The sequence below is a fragment of the Aphelocoma coerulescens genome, chromosome 5 (assembly GCF_041296385.1).
Source record: "Aphelocoma coerulescens isolate FSJ_1873_10779 chromosome 5, UR_Acoe_1.0, whole genome shotgun sequence".
NCBI lineage: Eukaryota > Metazoa > Chordata > Aves > Passeriformes > Corvidae > Aphelocoma > Aphelocoma coerulescens.
This window is the reverse complement of record NC_091019.1, coordinates 61,150,412-61,174,987: the sequence shown is the minus strand read 5'-3', so window position 1 is coordinate 61,174,987 and position 24,576 is coordinate 61,150,412. Positions and strand designations below refer to the sequence as shown.

General features: G+C 39.5%; 1 protein-coding gene across 1 annotated transcript; it reads right to left on the bottom strand.

Moving 5' to 3' along the window:
- Positions 1 to 244: 244 nt before the first annotated feature.
- On the bottom strand, positions 245 to 19,962 carry SGPP1 (sphingosine-1-phosphate phosphatase 1). Its single transcript, XM_069018488.1, has 3 exons — positions 19,188 to 19,962; positions 8,733 to 8,822; positions 245 to 6,458 (listed from the first exon to the last, which is right to left on the bottom strand). The coding sequence occupies exons 1-3, from the start codon at positions 19,779 to 19,781 to the stop codon at positions 5,907 to 5,909; spliced, it is 1,236 nt and encodes a 411-aa protein (XP_068874589.1). The 5' UTR covers positions 19,782 to 19,962; the 3' UTR covers positions 245 to 5,906.
- Between the last annotated feature and the right edge of the window lie 4,614 nt (positions 19,963 to 24,576).

The following is a 24,576-nucleotide window of genomic DNA, read 5'->3' as shown; positions in this document are numbered from 1 at the left end:
ACATTTTGGAGTGAGCACAAGTTACCAGGAAGGACCCACCAGGATATAAACTGGTGTGCTGGTTTTTCAATATTTTTCTTAAACTTTTGCCTCTAAAGCCCACCCCTTAAAAGACAATATTGTTGTAACAATTATTGCTATATGATAATATAAGTAAGTTTTCTTGTGACCAGTGTTTACATTTGTGGTAGGTGTCCAGCCACTTGTCCCTGAGCACTGGAAGGAATAAAGACAATAACACAACTGAATCCAACAGGAGTTTATTTCCCACTCATTGCAGATGAAGTTAGACACTTCAGTTACCAGTCAATATAAGCTTAAATATTAGTTGATAACTCAGAAAGTGTACAATGAGTACAAAATCATTACCAACAGTATAACAAAAAATTCTGATGTATTAATTTTTAAAACATCAGTTGTACACTATTATACAGCAACCATGATGTGATCCTCAACTAACTCGGGGCTTGCATCTCAATTGTTTTGTTTTTTTTTAAAATCAAGTTCTCCAAGAGGTTGAGAGACTGGGTTACAACTGCATTATTTCCCAAAAGGCTACAAACACACAGCCTGATCTTATACAGACAAAGCTGGTTTGTATTTTATCAACAATTCCTTTCATCAGGGAATGCAATAAACAGAAAAAAAAAATCTATACATAAAAAAAAAATGTAATTCCAATACACAATATATTATATATATATATATGTATCTATATTGTACTACAGATTTCATATAAATCAAGTGTAGGCCAAATTTTGGCATAATTTTCAAGTGCATTAAGTTTAATACAAAATCCCCCTCAGACTGTGCTCTTACTGTTCCCATTATTGATCTTTTTCAGTTTTGATACTTTAGACATCTAGAATTGTCTTAAGAGCTAATTTCCATTTCAGTAATAACAGTCTTATCTTTCATTACACTTTCTAACAAAAATAAACTTGTGGGGAAACTTAAGTGACTAATTTAGTCAAAGTTCAGGGACTAATAAAATTCTCCAATTTGATGGGAATTACTTACATCTACTGGTCAGTATTTTTAAGGTACTATTATTCCATGTATCCTCTCTTCTCCTTTGATCCTACAGGAACAGTTACTGATAATACACTGCAAGCACATATTGCTTTCTTTTGTTTTCTTACAAGGCCTCTTACCAACATGCAAATAATTTCTGGTGCAGAATAGAGTGCAAAGAAATTTTTCTAATGCATGGCTAAATTTGCTTCAAAACCAGCATGTGATACTTGCTTTTTAGAGAACACCTAAAGTGCTATATATCCTTTCTTCCACACAATATCACATTTTGTTTCCAAATTCAGCTTTGACTGCCTTTGTTCAGGAAGTATTGCAAGAAGAACAATGACATTAGTGACCCAATCAATCTATTAATTTGACAAATATATCATTTACAGTAAATTTTAAAACAGTCATATATTTTTTTATGAAACAAAAAAGCCACTTAAGCTTTCATGTAGAATAAAGTTCTGTCAAGAAGTTATTCAACTTCCTCCCACAAAAAAGTTAGTTTCCTCAAAGTTGTTTGTAGACTACATAAATAAATTGTATAACCAACAAGCATTCTACATTAGACCAAAAAACCACTCAAGAATCAATTACAATAAGTTGAGTCACAATACCCCAAGAAATCAATTCTCCTCTCATTTTATCAACTGACTTTAATCTGGGATCTCTTCATTTGCAGAATTATGGTACAGAGGAGGAAGCATTAACTGAGTGTTACAAATGTGCAGCCAGTTCCACCTACAGACAACAGTCTTCCAAGTCAAGCCCTTTGGAAATCTTGTAAAAATGGGGCTAAATGTGATTTTAACAAGAACAATCTCTCAAAAGCAAGGCTATCACATTTAGAAGCTAAGTCACTTCACATACACACAGCCTGATCACAGGTCAGCATGGACTTGCCCTTCAGGGTTCCTTCTCGGTGTCATGTGAAAGGAACCAGGTGCAAAACTCCTGGTAAAGTTAGCAGGAGTCTGACAGCAATGCCCCTTCATACCATTGAATTATTAAATATCTTCTGTATTGTGTGTGAAAAACCTCCATTTTTATTGAGAAAGCAAATACTGAAACAGAAACAACTTTTAGCACAACAGATGTATTTACTTACAGCATGCAAGGATTTGTTTTTATATATTTTTGCAGCTAACAGCCCTTAAGTATTTACAAGTTCAAAATTACAATCTTCACATAAGTAGCAATTGCTTACAAAAGTTCTGGACACTCCCTCGGAAATAAGCAAAAAATGGAGTAAAAAATACTGAGAGCAGTAATAAAAAAAAAGCAAAGGAAAACATATTAGCTTCTAATATGCAGACAATTTAACACTGTTCTGGTAAGAAAAAAAATAACACAAAAGCCACATATCACATTTGGAGATGCCATTTTAAAAGAAATGCATCTTTCTGTTTGGTTTTTCTTTCCAGGAGAAATGCTGTACATAACTTAAACAAAATTCCCAATAAATAAACAAAACCCAACTCCCTTTGGTTTGCCAATTTACCTTCAAGTCGTTTCTCCACCTCCTGCTTTCCCCTGTGCAGTTTGCGAGGCAAACACGATCAGAGACCCCACAGCTTCACAGGTGGTCACACAGGAGAAAGCAAACACAAAGCTTTTTTATGAACATAGAAGTTTTTTTCCAAAATAACAGATTCTAAAACTCACCCAAGATGCAATGCACATGTCAGTTCTGACTGAGGGCCAGGTCAGAAAATATCCTGCTCCTATGTTTAAGGCAATCTCAGACTAATTTTCATCTCTTCAGCCTCTTGGAAAACAGAATTTTGTGTCAAATTACTCTCTACTCACCTGTTGGTTTTAGGGTTTATTTCATACAATAACTAAAAAAAAGCAAATTTGGCCTGCAGCTTTTTGTAATAAATGTACATTTACATCTGGTTCTATAAAGGAGTATTTCTCTCTGGAACTGAGGGAGTTCACTAGCAGGATGGTTTTGCACCACGTCATGAAGGGTTTCAAGCATATTGTCTTTCTGCAAAGACATTTAACTACCTTTTAAAGCTATGTTAACTTTATTTATAAATAATTTGGTACTAGCTGATGCTCATACTAGAATCATTTTTCATGCTCAAGAATAGGTTAGGGCAAAGAAAGTGCTCCAGTTTTACCTGTTGCTTTGTTACGTCCAATTCCAAGGAATCTTAGCTTATTATTAAAGAAAATTATACTAAAATACAAATACTTTACTTGGATTTTAAGCATTTGCATGTCTGTGATTCTTTCTTCTCTAACAGTAGTCATATTGCATGACATTTTGTGCTAACTGCCCTCTCGAGCTGAACTCCTTAGAAAACATGAAAATAGAACAGTAAAACTTTTTCTCATGTAAACTTCAGTGAAGTAGTTGCTGAAGGTGCTGTATAAACATTCTGATGGACATTTCCTGGGTACTACATAGTGGTACATGGAACATGACATTTTGAAGTTATTCAGTGTAATGTATAAAAATATAAAAAATACATTTATGACAGTAGAATAAGCTACAGTGCAATTTTCCTTAGCCCGTTGAAAGCTCTGTGTGATCTTTTTCACCTCTTCTAGATTCTCCACAGTACATCTCATGTTCCATTAATACTACAAGAGGGCAAGCACAGCTAGAAAAGACAGCTTTAGTTACACTCTTTATGATGTAAACTTGAAGTTTCTGTAAGTCTAATATGTACCTTAAAAATTAGTTTTGCTCACCTTGTCTGTGCTAGAATTTAAACATTTTCTGCTATAAACTGTAAAGCTAGGATATTTAAGGAGAATATGCCCTAAATTTCAGAGGAAGTTATCCTATTATTTTTAGCAGTCCTCAGACTAATTTAATATAATTGAAACTACACCACTTGCTCAGGGCTTTAAGCATAAGGCATTTTGTGTACATTCCCCCAGCTACTTATTTAATGGCTATCTTGGTGTGTGAAGCCAAATCAGTGGAAATCCCACTCTCAAACCTCAGAAACCAATTTACCTTGTACTGCACATTCAGCATTGAACTGTAGAAGAGGAACAGACAGAAAAATCAAATCCAGAAATATGGACTGAGACAAGTTAATAATTTTCTATGGGGTAAGGTCTTTTCAGCTATGGAAGTTGTTTAACACACTCTCAGTTCTGAACACCTCAGTTTGAATACATTCATAGCAGTGCATTTGGGATGCACTGGAGAAATGCACCAGAAAAGTTAAGTTTTTCACATCATCTAGTGCCAGCGTACCATAAACCTCATCTGCTTCAAAGAAAGTGAAGTTAATTTTGTAAATCTACATATTAACAGCTTGGAGACATCATCTCCAATGCAAAAAAACCTTCCAAAACCAAATATTGTTTACAAAAATGTAGGCTTTGTATTCTATCTAATCACCATATTTCCCAACCAAATGATGCTTTTCCTGAAAAACATGTCCAATACAAAATTAAGTAATTTGTGTCTGGTCAGACACTAAGACAGCGCTTCCTGCAATAACTGTTCCTGGCATGGAAAGAACAGATCAGGCAACACATGAACAAGACAAGATGAAACAGAAAAAAGGCACATAAAATTACACTTGAAGGGAAAAGGATCATGAAAAGCTCAAAAGCACATAATAAAATCCTGCCAAATGTAGACATCACAAACTGTTCATACATTGACCATACTGTCTTGACTGCTCACAATCTGTCAATCAGAATGATTATAAGTTTAATTTAATCGTTACATTCTCTTATAACTATCTAAATTGGGTAAAAGTTATTATTACCTTTAAATATAGTATGTTAATGCATAAAAATACATATTTTTCTAGAATAAGTATTATATTTTGTAATCAAATACCTAAAAGCAGTGGTCCTTCTAGATTAATTTGGAATAATAAGTGAAGCCCATTTCTTTGCAGAATGGGGGTGATTTTATTGTTTACACGTTTAAATAATTAATTTTGAATATCCATCCACTGTATAAACAATCTCCAGAAAAATATATCCTCTTGCAGTAACTTACGATACACATTAAAAATACTTACAAAAGGGACTATTGTTCATTTACAATATCTTGATCTCAAGGACACAATTCCTGGGTCATTTCATTTATGCAATTTTGATCAGGAAAAAGTGAACATTCTGGTTAACTTGAACCATGTCAGCAACATGGACAATTCAACATTTTTTAATATCTGCCTAATTATGTAGGATTTTCAATAAAATTAGGCATTTTTACATCACAGTATATATGGCATTTCTTAATTTAGCAACAGAAAGGCACAGTTATTAAACCATAAAATACAGTACCTGAATTATATATACTCTAGTGATATCTACCAATGCTAATCCAGACATTTTTCTCTGCAAAGGGGGCTAAATAAAAAGGCTTCTGCTTGTTTATTTAGAAAAACCTCAACCTCATTACAAGTTTGGTCCATTAGAAATACCTATTAGCTGAAATACCTTGAAGCAGGACTTCAGGAAAAAACAGAAGAAAGCAAATTTAACAGTCTATGGTCCAACAACTTGAATAAATTACCGTGAAATGGCAAACAGATCATGAATGGAGCCTTCTGATTAGCTGTCAGGCATACCTGTTAAAGTGTCAGTGTACACAGGTACAGACTGGCAGACATCCCAGATACACTCACTGCATCACACACACACAGACTTGGTTACAGCAATAAGTCCAGACACAGCATTTACAGAGGTCAGCACTTCTCCTGGACTGGCGCTTGACTCCTGGCCCCAAACCATCCCCAGAGATGTGCAAAGCCCTTTAAATGCTTTCTCTGCTTTGTATTGCTGTTAATGTGAAGACCCTGCTAAAGCCAAGCTGGCCGGCCTTCCCTTAGCAAACTAGTGCACCTCTTCAAAAAGCAACTAGCTCAGTTCTCCCTACTCAAAGTGATCAAACTGCATCAGGAAAGACCAATGAAGTGGAAGAGGCAAGGAACAATAAACATGAGGGAGAAGCCAACCATTCCATAGGTAATATAGCGATAGGGAAGCTCGACCTCCATGCACTGCCTGGCTCTCCGTACGTCCTCGTGTGGGATGCGGAATATTTTACACGCCAGCGGAATCGTGGCTTTTTTCATGGCGACTTTTGTTAACAACAGAACGATGACTCCAATCAACAACCGTAATATGGCTTTTCCAAACACAGTGACGGTGAGAGAGGACAGAGACAAAGGCAAGCTGTGGGGAGGAGGATCCAGCTGCAGACCCAGGATGTAGTTGACGTGAGAGCCACAGGCCACGCCGGCACCACAGCCCAGGATCTGAGCTGTGTCTCCTCGCGACGTGCTCCACGTGTCCAGGGTGAAAGAGAAGATGCCCAGGGCCAAGTGGAGACTGATGATAATTAAGGGTGCATATTTGTAAGTTAAGTTGAAGTTATCAATCAGGTCCACAATCGGATGGAAGACAAGCAGGATAAGAATAGCATACAGAAATCCAGCAATAACATCCTGTTGAAGAGAAAGATATGGTTTCAGTGTAATAACTATTTTAAAAAAACCCCTCAAGTTACATTAGCTAGAATACAAGCCTAGCTGCTGTATTGTTAAAAGCAGCTTGTGGATTCCCATCTTTTCCCTTTTACAAGATTAAATCTTTCTTATATTTAACATAAGGTAAGGAATTGCATTTGATCACCTGTTAAAAAATCACCTGCATCCTGACCAAATCATGAATGAATTTATGATCAAAGGATCCTTCATCAAAGTTGCAGGTCTGGACTTTTTAGTAAGGTCTGTTGCAACAGGGCAAGGGGAGATGGTTTTAAACTAAAAAGGGGGAGATTCAGACTGGATATAAGGAAGACTTTTTTTGTCAATAAGGGTGATAAGGCACTGGTACAGGTTCTCCAGAGAGGTGGTGGATGCCCTGTCTCTGGAAACATTCAAGGTCAGGTTGGACGAGGCTCTGAGCAACCTGCTCTAGTTGAAGATGTCCCTGCTTATTGCAGGGGGCTTGGACTAGATGATCTCTAAAGGTCTCTTCCAACCCAAAACCATTCCGTGATACTTCTATGATTTTATCCACGGGCAACATTTGTCCCTGTCCAGGGCCAGGGCATTCCAACCTACACTCAGCACAAATCCAGCCCAGCTAAACATGCTCTGCCCACTCAAGTTTGCTGAAACAGCTCAACAGTGGCTCTGAGAGCCTGGGTGCCAACACACAGGCTCGCTGGCAGCAGCAGCTGGTACAGCAGATGAAGACCACTGCAGCCAGGCACTAGAGCAGCTTCAACTTTCCACTCCAGCTTCAGAATTAACAATGCTAGATGAATGAGAACTGTTTCCAAATATTAAAGGAAAGGAAGAGATAACCTCTGTGGCTTCATAACTGATTTTCAGTTTTACTATTGTTTTTAAAGATCTTTTCTTAATGAAAAGGTTACTCAATTGTTTTTTACTTCAGCATTAAATTTCAGTTGCTGTTGACTAATCACTCAGCTGCAAGGAATTCTCTGGAACTTTTGTCACTTTTAATTGTTACGGAAGAATTTGTGCAATCCAAGCACTACAAAGTGGCCCGCCTTCATTTTCATGCTTATCAACTCTTCCAGATGAGCCAGGAGGTGGGACTTCAATCAGAAGAGTTTGTATTGCTCCAGCTTCAAGGAATCATTTTTATTTGCTTTCACTAATTGAAAGCTTGATAAAAGGTCTAATAAAATTGACTGATATAAACATCAGAGTTGCTCATTTCAGCAGCAGCAAGAACTTTCTGCTCTATTTGCCACCTATTTGCCCCCAAACTTAGGCAGCATAGTTGACGTATATTGCAGGCAACACATGGTGAACCGTATTCCCTTGAACTCTGCAGAGGATTCAGATGTGAAACTGCTAAATAGCCCTGTCTGCTCACTGTTTGTTGCACAGCTTTGTTCTATGACATTTTGCGTCAGCTGAATTATCAGTCCTTCACATCATCCTTGACGTAAGTGGTTTTAGATTGGGAAGCCTCCTAACTACTAATGCAAAAATGTCATTTAGTTTTTCTGAGATGCCTTATTTTCCCATGCTCCTTTTACACTGTGCTCATCTACCAGCTTTTCTACTCCCTACCAGGCTTACCTTTTTCTGTCTGTTAGCTTTTCTTCTAGCACATGATCCTCAAAAACATCTTTAGCCCCCTTCGTTAGTGGTCTTGCATTGCGATTACCACTTTATAGTATTCTTGTTTTCTCATTTTTACATTGCATACACTTGTGTTTCAGTTAGGGGGTTTCATCCTGTTTAATAAAGGAGCTTGTTTTTCTAAGGTGACAACATTGTTACCTGGTTTTAGAAACTCTGGCAAGTGAAACCCCAGCACATAGAGTGGCACTTCAAAATGCACATGGCTTTGAGCACCTGATGTGGAGTGAACCTTCACAGCCACTTTCTCATTCTGCAAAATGATTTCTACTCTGTAGAGGAAAATTTAGTCTACACTTTAGAGCAGCCATCAATTTCTGGACTAAAAAATAACATTAAACACCTGTTAAGTTTTAACCATGGACTGAGTTTATAAAAGACAAGTATCAGTCTTTTATACAGAGCCACTTATAACTATTTTATCAACTTCTCTGCTGAAGAAATGTAAATCTTCTGTTTCTATATGGCAGGACATTCCAAAAAATACATCTGTATACAGTTATTGCACTGTAAAACCTTCAATATGGTGGAAGTTTATAAAATCAGAACAGGATTAAAATAGTAGTTTAGTAGTAGATTAGATTATTTTCTTACCAAAACTGAATGCATTCCCATATAAATTCGACTACAGCAAACCAAAGAACACCAGCAGAATGCCAGGATCAGTCCAAACATAAAGGGATACTGGTGGGGAAGAAAAATACAGAAACTGTATTAGAATTTGGAAAGAATAAATTTAAAAAAAAAAAATCACTCTATGAGCAGTCTATAATTAATTCCAATTAATGCCACTGATGCTTACCATTTTCCTTGTCCTAGCCTCCACAGGCCTACCAGAGCACCTTCTCATAAAGTCATGGTTAAGTCAAGTTTTCAACCTTCCCCCGTCTTCTTTGCATTCAGGACATATGAATTTCAGTGCTTTGGACACACCTTTTCAAAGCAGTAAGAAATGTATCGATCTCTGTAGCAGTTGTCTTGCCATGCTCTGATATCCCAAATTGACCACGTGGGCAGAAACAATTGTGTTAAACCGTGGAACAGTGTTACACTGGGTGAAGCAGCTACATCAAACACTTGTATGGGTAGCAATTACCCAACCAGAATACAGGGGCTTCCCTTTTTTTCCTGGTAAGGAGGAACTCGTAGCAAAATTACAAAGAAATTTAATTCCTTCCTCAATTCTTTGTTTTAGAGCTTCTGCAATCCTTGACTCAATCCCTGGGCATCAACATGAAACTCCTAAAACAGTACTCTTTTTTGTTCTTTCCAAACCAACAATAATTTCCTCCTACAAGCCACATTTTTTTAAACAAAAATCATCAAAGAATTGCTTCCAATTATTTTCATCTTCTCACTTTTTTTTTTTTCTTAATAAGGACTGTTTACCAGCAATAAATAAAATACTTTGCTTTAATAAGCACATATCATGTAGAGAAACATAGTTTTATAACTTTCTCTGGTTTTGGATAAAAATATGCTAATTTACTTATTACAGCACAGTAAGAACTACTTTCTCCACTATTGCAAAATGTTGTACAAGACAGGATACAGCTGCCTTTTTTTGCCACTATTCTATAAAAGATGCAGTCACAAGATAAAATGGCAAGTTTCCAAAACTGCTTCGCTTCCTACAATAAACATTTTCAACATAAACAGGCAGTCTTGATGTACTCAAACCTAGGAACAAAATCTAAGAATTACAGGCAGTTTTCTTATCCTTTCCCTTGTTCCTTTTATGGGTAACCTGAAGGGTAGAATATCCAACAAATTAGAGAAAATACCTTTAAAATTACTGGAAGAAGTTCTGTGTCCTTTGTGAAGGCCACTTAACAGACTGTAAAGTTCCAAAATCAGTCTGTCAGTAAAACGTTTGAGATAGGATTATCACTCTTCTGCATTTTTCCAACCTTTCCTGAATTCTCAACTCCAGGACCAGGTTTGTATGACAAACCTAAAATAACGTTCTCAAACTAAGAGAAAATTAGGAAGCTTATGTTTCACATAAGAAGCAGATTTCACATTAAAATCAATTCTAAATGCCCAGCTCGTTGTGTTCTATCTAGACTAAACTGTAATTCCTGTAGCAACACTTGTCTTTGCTTCTATCTCATTCATCTACAAACTGGATCTAAACAAAACTATGTACTTGTGACTCATTTCTGACTGGAACGATGAAGGAACAAACTCAGTTTCCTGCCTTTCAGAACTCTGCTAATCCTGGGCAATACACCAGCGACTCTGTCACACTCGGGACATGATTGCAGAGTTATCAGACACCAACATTGCTACAGCAGCCACAAAAGCAGCCCCGGTACCTTGCAACTGCAGCCACATCCCTCTGCCCCATTGTGCTTCTCCCTTTGCTACTGGTCCCAGGGTAGAAGGAATGCTGCCAGCACCAGCCACACAACCTCGGTGCACGGTGCTGCTCCACTCTCCCTCCCAGAGGACTCCCCAAGCAGAAGTGCTGTATATGCAGGGACAGCTATACCCTGTGGCCTCTGAAGCAAAGAGCAGCTTCGAGTTTCAAAGTGTTTGGCCATCACTTGATACTGTATGTCCATCCTTGTCTCCTGACACACGTCTTTTGTGCTTCCAGGGCCCAATCAGGGGTAAGGCTTTTCTTTAATAAATAAAGACTTGTCCTGTTTCTCTAATACCAGACAGAAACAGAGGCTGGAGCTTTAGCAGGAAGACCAATGAAGTGCCACGCTCAGCAGGGCTCAGCTGCAGTTCATGATACTGTGGGTAAGAGGTTGGGATTGGGGGAGGGAAGAGGTTTTGCTGTTAGCAAAACCCTGAGAACAAGGAGTATGAAGGAAATAGGTGAGGAGTCTTGTTTTAGGAGTCCTGAGCAGATGATTGTAAACAGCAGGCAGACTAGAATAAATTCTGAAAATGAAAGAAGAAATGCTTGCTGTCAGGGAACTCTCAGGGGAGGGGTGTTTGCGGAAGAAAGAAACAGAAACTTCAGCTCTGAAGAACATTTTGGAAAGATTATTTGGCTCTGCCATATCTCACTCTAATTCTGAATAAATACCCCTTAAACCATCTAAGAACATTGGCTAGTTTAGTTTCTCTGTAGCAAAGCATAGTAGAATAGCTTGGGGTGAAAGATACATTTCAAGGCCGCCTAGTCCAAGTCTCCTCCTAGGAGCATGGACATGTTCAACAAGAACAGGTTGCTCAGAGCCCCATCCAACCAGGCCTTGAATGTTTCCAGGGATGAGGCATCCACCTCCTCTCTGGGCAAACCTGCGCCAGTGTTTCACCACTAGAAGTAAAACACTTCTTCCCTAATCTAATCTAAATTAATCCCACTTCAGTTTAGAGCCATCACCCCTGCTCCTATCACAAAAGGCCCAAAGAAGCTAGCTCCCATCTTTCTTACAGGCACCCTTTAAGTCCTGATCACAAATTAAGATCAACACCCTGCATCCTCCTCAGCCTGTTTTTACTTCTACCTTTTAAAAGCAGCCACTGGGTTCATGAATTCCCAGAACACCAAACTGGTAGCACCTGCTTAAAACCTGCCCTGAGGTGGTAAGACAAGCATATATTTGGTCCTCACATGCAGGGATAAGTGCACAAGGTGACTATAGGAGAATATTAGTACTCCCACACACCTTTGAGCTCAGCAGCATGCCGAGTCATACCACCAACAGGGGACATCACCTGGATCCTTGTAAAATGAGCTGATGCCATAAACTTACCTCCAAATTGTTGCCTGCAATGCTGAGGTACCAGCAAGCCTTATAATAATACTGTTTTATAATAATGGATATAAAAAATCTCCTCTCCCAATCATAAATGAATATTCAAAGAAAGAAAAAAAAATAACAGTTTTTACTAGGTTTTCTACTTAAAACAAGCACATTTTATGAAAGAGTAGAGTGAAAATGTTAATATAAACTTGTATCAAGTGTTCAGGGAAGAAAGGCATAAGCACTTTTTTTTTTATTATGTTGACTTGGGTCTCTACTTAAATAAGATACTAAAGCAAGACAGATGAATTCCAGCAGTTTTAGTCCCGTGGTTCCTGGCATCCCAAATCAGACCTACAGAGGCACAAAGGACAAAAGATCACAAGTTTACTTCTACCCTCTTCCTCAATTCACTGTTGGTTTTACTCATCTAGGCATCAGAAGGCAGACTGGCATCACATGTCCTTTCAAATGAGGGTGTGGAAGGTTGTCAGAGATCACAGCTGGGAGAGGTAGACATAAAACCCAGGTTTCATTCTCTCAGCTTCTTTTTGATAAAAGAATTGATGCATCATCATTCTTGACCACACTTGATGTCACTTTCAGTCACATATTCAGGAGCAGCCCATTTTGGATACTAACATCTCAAACCCTGTCTCCATGCCCTCAATTAAGACCATCTTATGCATATCCTCAAAAACTCATTATGGCTCCATAGCCAACATGCCACCTCAACAATTCTGAGTGTGAGGGTATTTTTTGAACTGCATACTGCTTCCTTTTTTATAAATTTAAAAAAACCCCAAACCAATAAGCATATTATTTGAAAAATAATAAAAAAGTTAATTGATTTCTTAACTTCACATATTAAGGTAAAGCTAGGTATAAAGCTGATTGAATCAACTACTCATCGTGTCTCAAACCTCAATTTTTTTCCCATATCCAGAATCTTGTTTTAATTGAAGAAATCGAATTAAATTAATATTTGGAAAATAGCAGTGAAACTACTCTCATTAAGTCTTTGAGAACTTTATGCCCTATGTTTTTAAAATAAAACTCCCATTCAATAGCAAATTCCACTACATCCTCCAAAACAGGCTTGCAAACTTCTGACTGGATTATACACAGAACTCTTCCCCATCCTCCTCCCTCTCCTTGATCTTTTTGCCAAGAGTCTTAATAACATAACCATTGTTTAAAAATGCTCATAAGGAAACAATCTGTCCTAAAAGCTTTGACCTAGGTCAGAAAATTCCTTCTTTCACAAAGGAACATTATTAAAAGACACTCTAAATGCTCACTTCTTTACCTTTTTAAAGCACATTCTACCCCAGAGACGTTTCCAGCACCCACAAAGAGTTCCAAAGTAACTTTCTAATATTTTCGGTGTTCTACAGTATTCAATGATCTTTTTTAATGATATCATAACTCAGAAGTTCAACTTGCATTTGAGACAATTATTTTGGGCAAGAGTTCACTTAAAGAATCCAAGCAGTGCTTGCAGCACCAGCCTTTTAATAAGGTATTTGGGCCATGTATTGCCAATAGTCATATGAAAAGCTATAATCAACGTTTATGGGAATGACTCCAGGACCCTACTTGGACAGATGAGTTCAAAAAGCACAGCATAAAAATGATTTTGTGAAGGGAGCAAAAGGAAAGGGAGAAGAAGATTGTTAGAAAAGAGACCAACAATCAGTCATTTTAGGAAAAATAAACGAACTTTTTCTTTCAAAATGGGCCAGGTGGTAAATACCCCTGGTTAAGCTGTATTTATCAATCATTTTCTCTTCTCTTGCACTGACCAACATTAATATCAAAAGGCATAAAGACCTCAGTGTTACATGTCACTACAAGAACCTCTTCTTGAAATTCCAAGATAAAGTTTTCAATGCTAGTCCTGCAGGAAGTTAAAATATTTAATTTTCTGCTACACCTAGTCTGAAAAGAAATTAAGGAGTAACAATAGGAATTAGCTTGTTACTTCTTTTCAGTCATTAAAATAATAATCCCTCTCTGAACACAGCTAGCAAGAATTACTTACTTATGGCTTGCTCTGTTTATGCCCCAGCACCTAAAACTACGTTTTTTCTGCAAAATAGTGTTTTCTCAGTTCAATCAACACACCCTATTTGAAAGAACAAAGGGTGCTTTACACGTGTACAATGGACCAAGGAACAAAAGAAACTGTTTGAGAACTATTTCCTTTGAATAGGAAAATTTCATCAAAAATTCTGTATCCAACCTTACAGCATTTGTTTTTACATGTTTTCCCCCAAGAGCCGTTACATTAATTAAAGGTTTGCTTAGGCAAAACTGAAAAATATATTTAGTGACAATCAACACAGTTTAATAAGACAGGCTGTTGTATTCCTCTGGCAGAAATTCCCTAGTGACATTGTCAGAACTGTCTGTGCTCTTTTCAAACTTTTCAGAACACCTGCATCAAACAGGCCACACAACTTTTTTCAGCTTCCTTTACAAAAAAACTACAGGCATTAATATGGCTCACAGAAGAAGACATCTCAAATACACAAGACAAGGTCAGTTCTGACCGTCCAAACTGCCATCTCTCTCTCTCAAATGTTTGCCATTGTATGGGTAATTGTGTGTTTTCAGATCATCCCTTCAGCTGTGCTTCCTGTGTCAGAAGAGTTTTTGTTTGACTGTTTAAGAAACGTGTACAAGAAGACCAATTAGACAAGCATGCATGCATCTCTGTGCCAAAGTTTCCTCTAAACATTTTAGTATTTTAGCCAAAGGTGCATTTTGGCTTCTCTTAGAGGTGATGTGTCTCTTTCTGAAAGGAGACTGCACTTGCTCCTGCACACAGATTTTGTATGTAAGAGATGGTTTTCTATGTGTAGCTTCCAGTTTATGGCTACATCAATCATACTGATAATGCAAGCCTTTCAACAAGGACAGTTAAAACCAGGATTTGCCCCTTTCTGTAAAATTCTTACTACAGCATTGTTGTGATTAGGCTATTTATTCATCACCATTAACCAATTATTCCCTATTTCCAGTGGGGATCAGAGAGTTTAGTCTTTTGAAATGAAAGAGCAGGCAGACAATTCTAGAGGTAATATTCAGTAGTGGTCAATCAGAATCACAGAGCAATGCAGATCTCCCTGAAATCCCAATACAGATCCTGTCAAACCCATCCCATTCAATTAGATTCAACAGCCTTGGTTGATAAAAGTCATAGTGCAGATGAAAGATTTCTGGAAGGGAGTTTCATGTGGTACTGCATAAGAGTCTTACACAACCAGTACCAGTGAGAGTCAAAAGAGCACTGAGTAAATGAAAACTGTAAATGAAAAATACATCAGAGAGGCCATTGGAGAATAGATGCATCCGCTGTGGGTTTAGCAGTGGTGTTTATCCAGGTCACCATTAGCATCAGCGGGGTGGAAAGGCAGTCACTGATGACAGGCTTTGCATATCAAACATTGCAAACATGTATCCAGGGAGGACAATGCTGTCACATTTAGCACCACAAACTGCTTCAGAGCTAAATCAGCGTTGGTTAATATAGTTAAAGCCCTGCTACTCATCAACCCAGGCTCTGGGCTCCTGCCGAATATCAACCAAAGTTTGCTCAGTGGCTACAGTGAGAGTCAGCAGTTCCTCACCGAGCTCATTAATGCAGAGCTCAGGAAGGAGTGCAAACCCATCATTTCCTAATGCAGACAGCTACTGCTAGAGCCAGGCTGATCCTGGAGGAACTCTGGGAGAGAAGCATATTTTCTGTATCCCTGGCTGATATTTATTTTTTCTCCTCAAAATAAGCCAGCAGAGTTGTGACACATTCAGGTACCATCCCAACTCAAGTACCATTTCTAATAAAATACATCTTGATGCCTATTTGAAATCAGCAGTTCAACATAATCAAACAAAATATAAAAAATACTTTTTCCAGTAGTCTCAGCCTGAGCCTTTGGAGATTTTGCGGATAATTAGCAGTTCACACTATCTCTTCCTCCCTCCATTTGGGACATGATGTAAGCCAGCCTGGCTCAAACTGTCACTATTTCAAAGAAAGCAAGTTTTCCCCAATTTGATAAAGGTTACTTTTTCCTACATCACATCAAGATCTGTAACCTCACTGTCTTTTAAGTGTCTGCTCTTTCAGGGTATCAGCACTTCAAAGACAGGGGATGGAAAAAAAAAAAAAAATCAACATCTATAACATTCCCAAATTCTCATGAATCTTTGACATGAGCTTTATATCTCAAGGTTACTCAAGTGTCTTTGAAATAAATGGTTCTCCCTGCAGAAATGTAACATTAAATAAATAAATATGGATTATGCAAGTAGAATCAAAAATTTCAGGCAAGCTCTCATAACACAGGAAGAAACCAAAAAATTTGGATACAATGGACAGAACAATTAGCAATTATGAATGTTATTTCAATATGTAGCTTGATTCTGTCTGAAAGACTGTTTCATTGAATATTCCCTATGCCCAAAGTCTCTAATTGTGATAATTTGCCAAAACTATTTTTAAAGTACATTATCTCTGAAAATATTTTACTTGAACAATTGCACTTATAGAAAGTATTTTAGTTTGGTTTTTTCAGTCAAAAATCGATTTGAATAGTATGTGAAAAGAAAATAATTGTAACAGGATTGCTTAAAGGCATTGAAAAATTGAAAAGCACAAACTCAACAGGTTAAGAAAAAACCCTATTGCAATCAAAACATGTTTTTAAATGGACAATCTGGGCCACACCTATAAAAACAAGAGCAAATTTTCTCTGTTCTCTATGTTCATCAAGAAAAAGACTCAAATAGATCATCTTTGACAGAAAAGAACTATCACACAATAGTAGGAAGTCATAGATCACTGAAAGCAAACTGCAAATAAGCTACACAAGGAAGAGCTTCCCTCCTCACTGGTGTAACATCTTTTAGAGCAAGAGCAGCTTTCTTTGGTTTAGAGTAAACTTCAAAGTGACAAACTTAAAGCTGCCTGTATTCCAGAGTAAAAGTCCCTACAGAAAGTTACACTGTATCTGCTTAAATTCATCCTCAGCCTCGTTCCACTATGATTTGCTGAACCAACAGTCCCAAGATGTGGACTCATCATGATCAGGCGCTGTGTAAGGCTTCTTTATACTAAATATATACAGAAAGACTGTACTCAAACATTTGCCAACAAATTTAAACCTAGCCACCTGCATCTACTGGTAAATGTGTAGAATTTAATAAAAAACAAAATAAAAACTTCTTTATAAATAATAGCTTTCCAAGAAGTTCTGAGGTCAGTCTTTTTTAACACCATTTCCAGAAAAACACCATTTTCCATGACAAAAATATGTCATGCAGATTCTATTCCCTTTCAACAGGAGTAAAACGTGGAGAACAGAAAAAGTGTCAGATGAAAGGTTAACTCTAGAGGTGAATCAAAAGACTCTTGACATGCCATTGGTTAATTATTGATTAATTTTTGGAAATAATTTAAGAATCAGAAGGTTTTGGGGTTTTTTTACATGAGTATTTTGAAATGATAGAAGTTGGTTTCAGAAAGGTCTTTTATTCATACTTGTCTTCTAAGAAAAAGAAATTAAAATCAAGACTCTAACACTGGTTCTACATGAATAACAAGGCTGAATGTTTATGATTTTTTACCATGCATCCATGATAAATATGTTTAGTCAATTAGCAGAGTGTTTCACAGACTGCAGGGGCAGGGTTGGCAATCCACAGACTGAACTTGGTTCATTGGCAAAAACACCATTTCACACACTGTTTGCTGGTTCTATAAAAGCAATCGAGACAGGTTCTCCTCTGCACACATGACATCAGTCTGTGCAAAGCTGATCGACTGGTACTGCTAAATGAGCTTTCCCACATGCAAAGAAGTACAAATCCAGTTTGTCCTTCCAGCTGACATCAACCCAACACATCTAACAAGCAATAACCAAATACACAGATTTTGGTCATTAATAAAAACAACTTTGAGATTAAGCATCTCAGTGACAGAACTTCAAATATTTATTTCAAACACCCACAAAACATGACATTATTACATATTTTTATATATATGATATATATACACACACATATGTGTGTATATATATATATATATATATAAAATTCTTATGCCTGCATAACTCCAGCAGACTAATACTTCACATTTTCCTAGCAAATATTAATCCCTAATAGCTTCTTTTTGGGCACCTTGCAGAAATAGATACATAATCTTTGGTTAGAGAAGCCAAATACAATCTCTAACCCTTAACCATCTCATTCCTTTCAGTCACCCATTCTAGATGCTGAGATAGTCACAAAGTGTCAGGCAGAGCCAGCAGACTGACAGTAACTGGGAAGACAAGAGTTAAGCCCCTGCACAAAGCTTAGAATCAGAGTTAGTTCTCTCTACCAACATAACTTACATCCAACTTAAACCAGGTAGGTACTACAGTAAGGATTAGTAAACATCAACAACTTAAGAGGTGAATTACTGCCTTACTTCTTAAATATTATACAGCAAAACGCTACACTGGACCTTTATCTGGGAAAGCCTTCTCCCTCCGTTACTACTGAAACTGGTGCAGCGATTTAGAGAGCTGGATGTGCTTTCTTTGGAGTTGCTGCTGTTGCCATACTTCCAGCAGCCAGCGCCAAAGCACATGCCACTGCTTGCGTAAACCAGATGATCAACAGTGTTATTCTAACTTCTCTATTGACCCTAAGTGCAACAGTCAGATTTCAAAGATTCTGCTGAATGAAGGTGCTGAAAGTATCACAGATTATCAGTTCCTGCTAATTATGAACACATTGATAGGTTGTAAAAGCTCCTGAAAGTACAAACACCAGAAATAATCATTTCTAGCTTGTGGTTAATGAAAATAAAATTGTTAAAGAAAAGGCTAAAGCTAAAACTCACTGGCACTACAAAGTGACTCGAAGCAAAGAAAGATCAACAAGAAGCCCTTTAGTTACTGGCTCTCCACCAAATTCTCACTCTGTAAAACCAAATGCCTGTAAAAACACTGGATGCTTTTCCAAACTTTGCGCAAAGGGACAAGTTGAAAAGAAAACGCAGATTATTACCGCGAACTTTTCATGCGTGCTAAACTAATCCCCAAAGCCAACACAACTTCCATTCACAAGACAGAATTACTAGAACACTTCTCGTTATCTGAGCACTCGCTTAAATCCCAGGGGAAAAAAAAAATAAATAAAGGGCGAGGTAAGAAAAAAGGTACGAATTTCACATTTTCCCAAGCAAACTCAGTCGAGTCCCCCTCCTGAACAGAAATCAGGTCTGCCACATCCTTACACCCCGAGGCTGGAAAGCGGACGGATAAGGACACGGAGGTGTGAGCATTACCTGCCAGCGGCCGTAGCTGAGCAGCAGGAGAGCCAGGGGGATGGCGGTGCCCGACATGGCGTGGGTGGAGGGCATGCTGTACTCGGAGTTGTAGAAGACCTCCAGCTTCACCACGGGTGGCGAGGCAGGACGCGGCCAGCGGATCACATCCTTGGTGCACTGCCCCAGGTACATTACCCACACCCAGATGATGATGAGCCTCCGGCCCAGCCAGGCGTCCACATTCCAGATGCAGAAAGGGAAAAAGAGGATGTAGAAGAGCTCGTTGCCCAGCTCCGTGCCCAGGCTGAACAGATAGTAGAGGAAGCGGCTACGAGTGGCGAACTCCTGGCTGCCGTCCTCCTCCTCCGTCAGCGAGTTTCGCCGCGGCCTCCTTGTCCAGCGTCGCGGGGTTCCCGCTGCGCCGGACACGGCCCCGTTCCCAGCGGGATGCGCCTGCCCACCCGCGGGACCACCGTTCGCCACCGACCCCCGTTGCTCCGCGCTGGCCCAGCCCGAGGGCCCCTCCACGCCGCAGAGCCGCTGGAATGCGGCCACTTTCCGCGGGTCCTGCAGGTGGGCGGCCAACCGGGCCAGGCGCTGGCCGAGAGACATAGCGGGGCGGGCTGAGAGCGGTGGGGGACTTCGTCCGAGGGGCGGAGAGGGGGACGGGGGCTCCGCGGAAGAGGACAGCCGCTCCCTGAGGAGAAACCCGCTGGAGGGCGAGGCGCCGCGGAGCCACGAACACCGCGGGACTACCCTCGCCTCAGCCCGGCCCCTCCCGCCGCTCGCGCCCTGCTCGCCCTCCCCGTTCACTCCCTCCCTCCCTCCCTCCCTCACGCCCGCGCCAGCCCCGCCCCACCGCGCCTGCGCGCAGCCCCCACCCCGCGGGAAACGTCCATCGCGGCGCGGATTGGCCGCGGCTCTCTCTCGGTCCCGCCCCCACGGGCGGCGCAGCCAATCGGAGCTCGGCACTGCGCGAGGCGATGCGCGGCGTGAGGCGGCCTCGAGCTTGAGGGGCAGAGGCGGCGGAAGGCGGGTCCTGGGGTGGGCAGGGGTACAGGGGTGCTTCGGAGCCTCCTTCTCCTTCTCCTTCTCCTTCTCCTTCTCCTCCTTCCTTATAGTATCACAGAATCAGTTGGGGTGGAAAAGACTTCTGAGATCATCGAGTCCAGCCTGTGACCGATCACCACCTTGTCCACCATACCATGGCACTGATTGCCGCACCCAGTCTTAAACACCTCCAGGGACGGTGACTCCACCAGCTCCCTGGGCAGCCCATTCCAATAGCTAATCACCCTCTCCGTGAAGAAATTCTTCCTAATGTCCAACCTAAACCTCCCGTGACTCTGCTTAAGGTTTCTCGGAGCCTAAATCTGGTGGTGTAAACATGAGAGGGAAAGCTGAGGCTGCGAGTGGTCATAGCTCCGGCGGTCAGGCCGGTTCAGCAATGGAGGCAGTCAGTGACCCACAGGGCTGCGGAGCTGCTCAGGGAGGTTCTGCAGTGCCTGAGGCAAGGAGTCCTGCCTTATCCTGTCTCCATAGTCATGAGGAGATTCCACACCTCCTCCTGAGTGTGTGTGTGCAGGGCTGGGAGTTCAGCAGGACCAGGACATTTGTGAACAGGTACTTTGCAAGTCCACAGTTGCTGGGGTTTTAATCCTGGAAATGCTGTGAGAAATGCAATCTCTGGTCACCTCTGCTCTCTGTTGCTTCTGCCTGTACTGCAGATGCTGCTCCTGTGTATTTGTATCTTGCCTTAAAATCCGGAGGTTAAACAAGTGATAAAGTGTTACTTTGTGCCATTTTTAAAGGGTGAGCAATATGACTCGAGCAACTGGTTACCTTAATAGTTACCCTAACCAAAATAGAAAATCTGATGTGGAATTCAAATAATAAAAAGTTGAAACAAAGGAATATGATGCAGATCTACAGTGATTTAGTTAAAATAGCTATCAATACTGTTTTGAGAAGGTGCTTGTCTTGGTGCTGCATGATATTCTCGTTATGCAGTGCCAACAAACCATACAAATTTAATTTGCTGCCATATCTCAAGAAGAAATCTATATGACAACTTAGCTGAAAGAGATGGTGTCTAAAAAGGTCCCAGTAGCAGGTTCCATGTCCTGCTACACTTTTAGCAATGATCTGAAAGCAGATCCAAACTTGCTGCTGCAAAAATTCAGCTCAAAAATTAATGGAACTGGAAATATTTATGAGGATGGGGCAGTGATCAATACAGTTTGTACAAGCAGCAAGTTCAAATCTAGCGAATTTTAATTCATCAAAGTATATAGCTGTCTATCTTGTGGAGACCATAACTGGAAAATAGAAGACTCTGAAGGTAATGACTTTGAGAAGGATTTAAGGGTGAGATAAGTAAACAATCAGATAAGGGCTCTCCTGTATGCTGCTATGGCAGAAAAGGATTAATCAATGTATAAACAAAGGAATTAAAAAATGTTTATTTTACCTCCCATGTTTGACCTCAATAATATCATCACAGGGTACTGCATACCGTGCTGGTTTTCAGATTTTAAGAAGCACACTGGAAAATAAGAGAGAGCAAAAGAATGAAGCAAAATGTTCTGGTGGTTGGAGAAAATGTCTTACGGTGAGATTTTTTAAGAGCTCAGGCTGTTAAAGTTATCTGGAAGAGAATTGGAAGGTGACTTGATTGTAGTGTATAGGAACATTCCTGAGGGGAAATACAGAATATTAAAGGGCTCTTTAATCTGTTGAAGAAAGGCATAATAAGAAGTAATGGCCAGAGGCAAAAGCCAGACAAATTCAAATAGAAAATAAGACACACATTTTTCCATGGTTAACCACCAGAACACATTCCCAAGAGAAGCTGAGGATTTGCCATCATTTCATGTCTTCTGTTGAAGATTAGATGTATTTCTGAAAATTATTTTTTAGCTGAGCAGAAGTTATGCTTTACTTTTTCAGATGAATGCAGGTTGAAATCTGATGGTCCATGATAAGCACAGCATCAAGTTGATCTACTGTGACCATTGTGTTTCAAATTCTAAGTGCCAGAAGCAGACATTTCATTTATTACCATGAGAATTAGAATCAATTATTTTTTGCCTTGAAATACCTATACACCATAAAAAAGCTGATCTGAATTAAGCTTTTGGCTGCAGAATATATTTACTAAGAAAACATCTAAAGGTTTTGGCCTTTTCCTTCCTAAACTTACAATCTTGGGATTACTTGGGAAAATTTCTTTGCATTTTCATTTAAATCTCTGAAGGAGTAGATCCTTACAAGAAAATTCATTTGGTGCATTCTGGTTCTCTTGGCCTTGAGGCAATTTTATGTATTTGATGTTCATATTGTGAAATATTTTGTGTAGGATTATTATGCGGAGTGCTCGGGTAACTGCACCAAATGAATCCTGATAGATTTCCTATATTGTACATTATGTATATTTGTATGTGACATGTGTCTTCATCGTACAGCCTTAACCTCACTTGAGGCATTATAATATAAACAATTATATTACCAACAGAGGAGCTGCTATTACTGGAAGAGGGATGAATGAAATAAAAATAAGATTTCAGATCAGTAGCTTGGCAGAGAAACATGAAAAAATCCGCCCCCAAAATGGTACAAGATCAATTTTTCTGTCTTGAGACTGGAAGGTGTGCTGTCATTTCTCTGCCTTCTGAGAAATGCTAATCCTGCAAGATGCATGTGCTTCCTAATTTACATGCTCCCCTGGCTCTTGGGCAGAAAATGCAAAGACAGGAGCTGAAAAACAAGCTGCTGCCTCGTTTGTGCATTTTCCCAGAGTCAGGCCACAAACAATCTCCCCTTAAACACAGAACAGACTGAAATCTGTTAATTAACCGGATGATGAATTCTGGAATGAGATCTGAATAACTGTACAAGGGGGGAAAATCGGTGATTACGAAGCGAGACTTGTTTTATGGTGTGTGTTTGGTAACTTAAAAAAGCAGAAAGTGTTTGTGTGTGTGGCTGAAACTTGTTTACTTTGAACTTTTAGTGTGAAAATGGCATGACATTAATATTGAGCTAGCTTTTAAATTACCTCTGTGCATTTTAAGGCAAGTAAGGATTGCAGTGGACACTCCAAGAGGGGTATGGGGTGCACCCTAACACTGAACTTGGACAAGAAATTGTGGGGTTTTTGTAGGATCTGCAGAAGACAGCCCCAGGGCTCTTCTGGATACATTTCAGCTCAGCACACGAGGGCTGCCTGAGCTGACACCCGTAGCATGCATTTCCAAGGATGCCTGGCAAAGCAGCGCACTCGCAGCCGTGTTCTCCAGGCTGGCAGGATTTGACAAGACAGCTGTGGCAATCTATGGCAAATGAGGTGCAGAACACATCACACTTACAGCTGCTGCTGTCACAGCCCTGCCCGGGTGATAGGAGCAGCACCAGGAGTTCCTTTTTCAAGCAGAGCATCTTGCTTGGCATCCAGTTGAATGAGCACTGGTATTTAACATACCAGTTCTGCCTTGTAAAGCATTTAACAATTGCAGACCAGTTTATCCCAGTCAGCAGAAGCCAGTTGTTTTTCTGTCCTAATAAAACCAAAGGAGCAGGTGTCAGGATGTTCTCCAGGACAATCTCCAGGGGGATTGTTTTCTGTCATCACCACAAGTAGTTTGAATCCAGTGATATTTTTGTGCTAAAGACATGTAGGATACCATTTTGTCAAGAGAATTAAGATTATTTCCCAGAATGAGGAAGGATGGACAGGAGTATCTGTAGAGGTTTGAAGGACTGCTTTCCCGTTGAAATAATTACTGTAATCCTGCTAGGGTTGTGTTATATTATTAATGATGTTAAAGTGCCTGGAGTCAGAGGAAAGCTTCATTTTAGATGATTTTTGAATGTCAATGAATAAAATGTGCTAACCATATCAGGTTTATTGTTAATTTTTAAAGACATTGGTGAGTTGAGTGCCCAGATTTGAGAAGGCAAGAATGTATTTATTATAAGGTTTATGATAAGTATTGAAAAATGAAAGAAAAAAGGAAAATGGATTTTATTTCTAATTAATGATTATTGCTCTAAGCAAAAAAAAAAAAAGCCTGGGAGTGTTTTAATTTGTTCTTGAGTATAAGCTATTGCAATAGCTCAGTGAAGGAGCTGGACAAGTGCTAATGTACCACTGCAGGAACAGGAGAAAGAACAGACTAAGGGGTTTCAGCTCACTTAGACTGTACTTGGTTGTTGCTGAGTCCTGAACAGTACTTTTCTTAGTAAGCAATTTGAGGTATTAAAATATTGCTTTTCTCTGTAAAAGTTACTACTTGTGAATCCCAGTGAGGGCTTTTGCAATGGAACTTTTAGGGATTTAGCTGTCTTTAGTAAAAATGTATATAATGAGCCAATGTAGCACTTCTCTTAGATGAGGTGTAACAACTAT

What these genes read in the sequence shown, in the direction of transcription:
- SGPP1 (XM_069018488.1), bottom strand. Translation starts at nt 19,781, where the DNA reads ATGTCTCTCGGCCAGCGCCTGGCCCGGTTGGCCGCCCACCTGCAGGAC. An exon ending in TCAGCTACGGCCGCTGGCAG is followed by an intron (nt 8,823 to 19,187) that starts GTAATGCTCACA and finishes CTTCCCCACCAG; the next exon opens with TATCCCTTTATGTTTGGACT. An exon ending in TGGGAATGCATTCAGTTTTG is followed by an intron (nt 6,459 to 8,732) that starts GTAAGAAAATAA and finishes TCTCTTCAACAG; the next exon opens with GATGTTATTGCTGGATTTCT.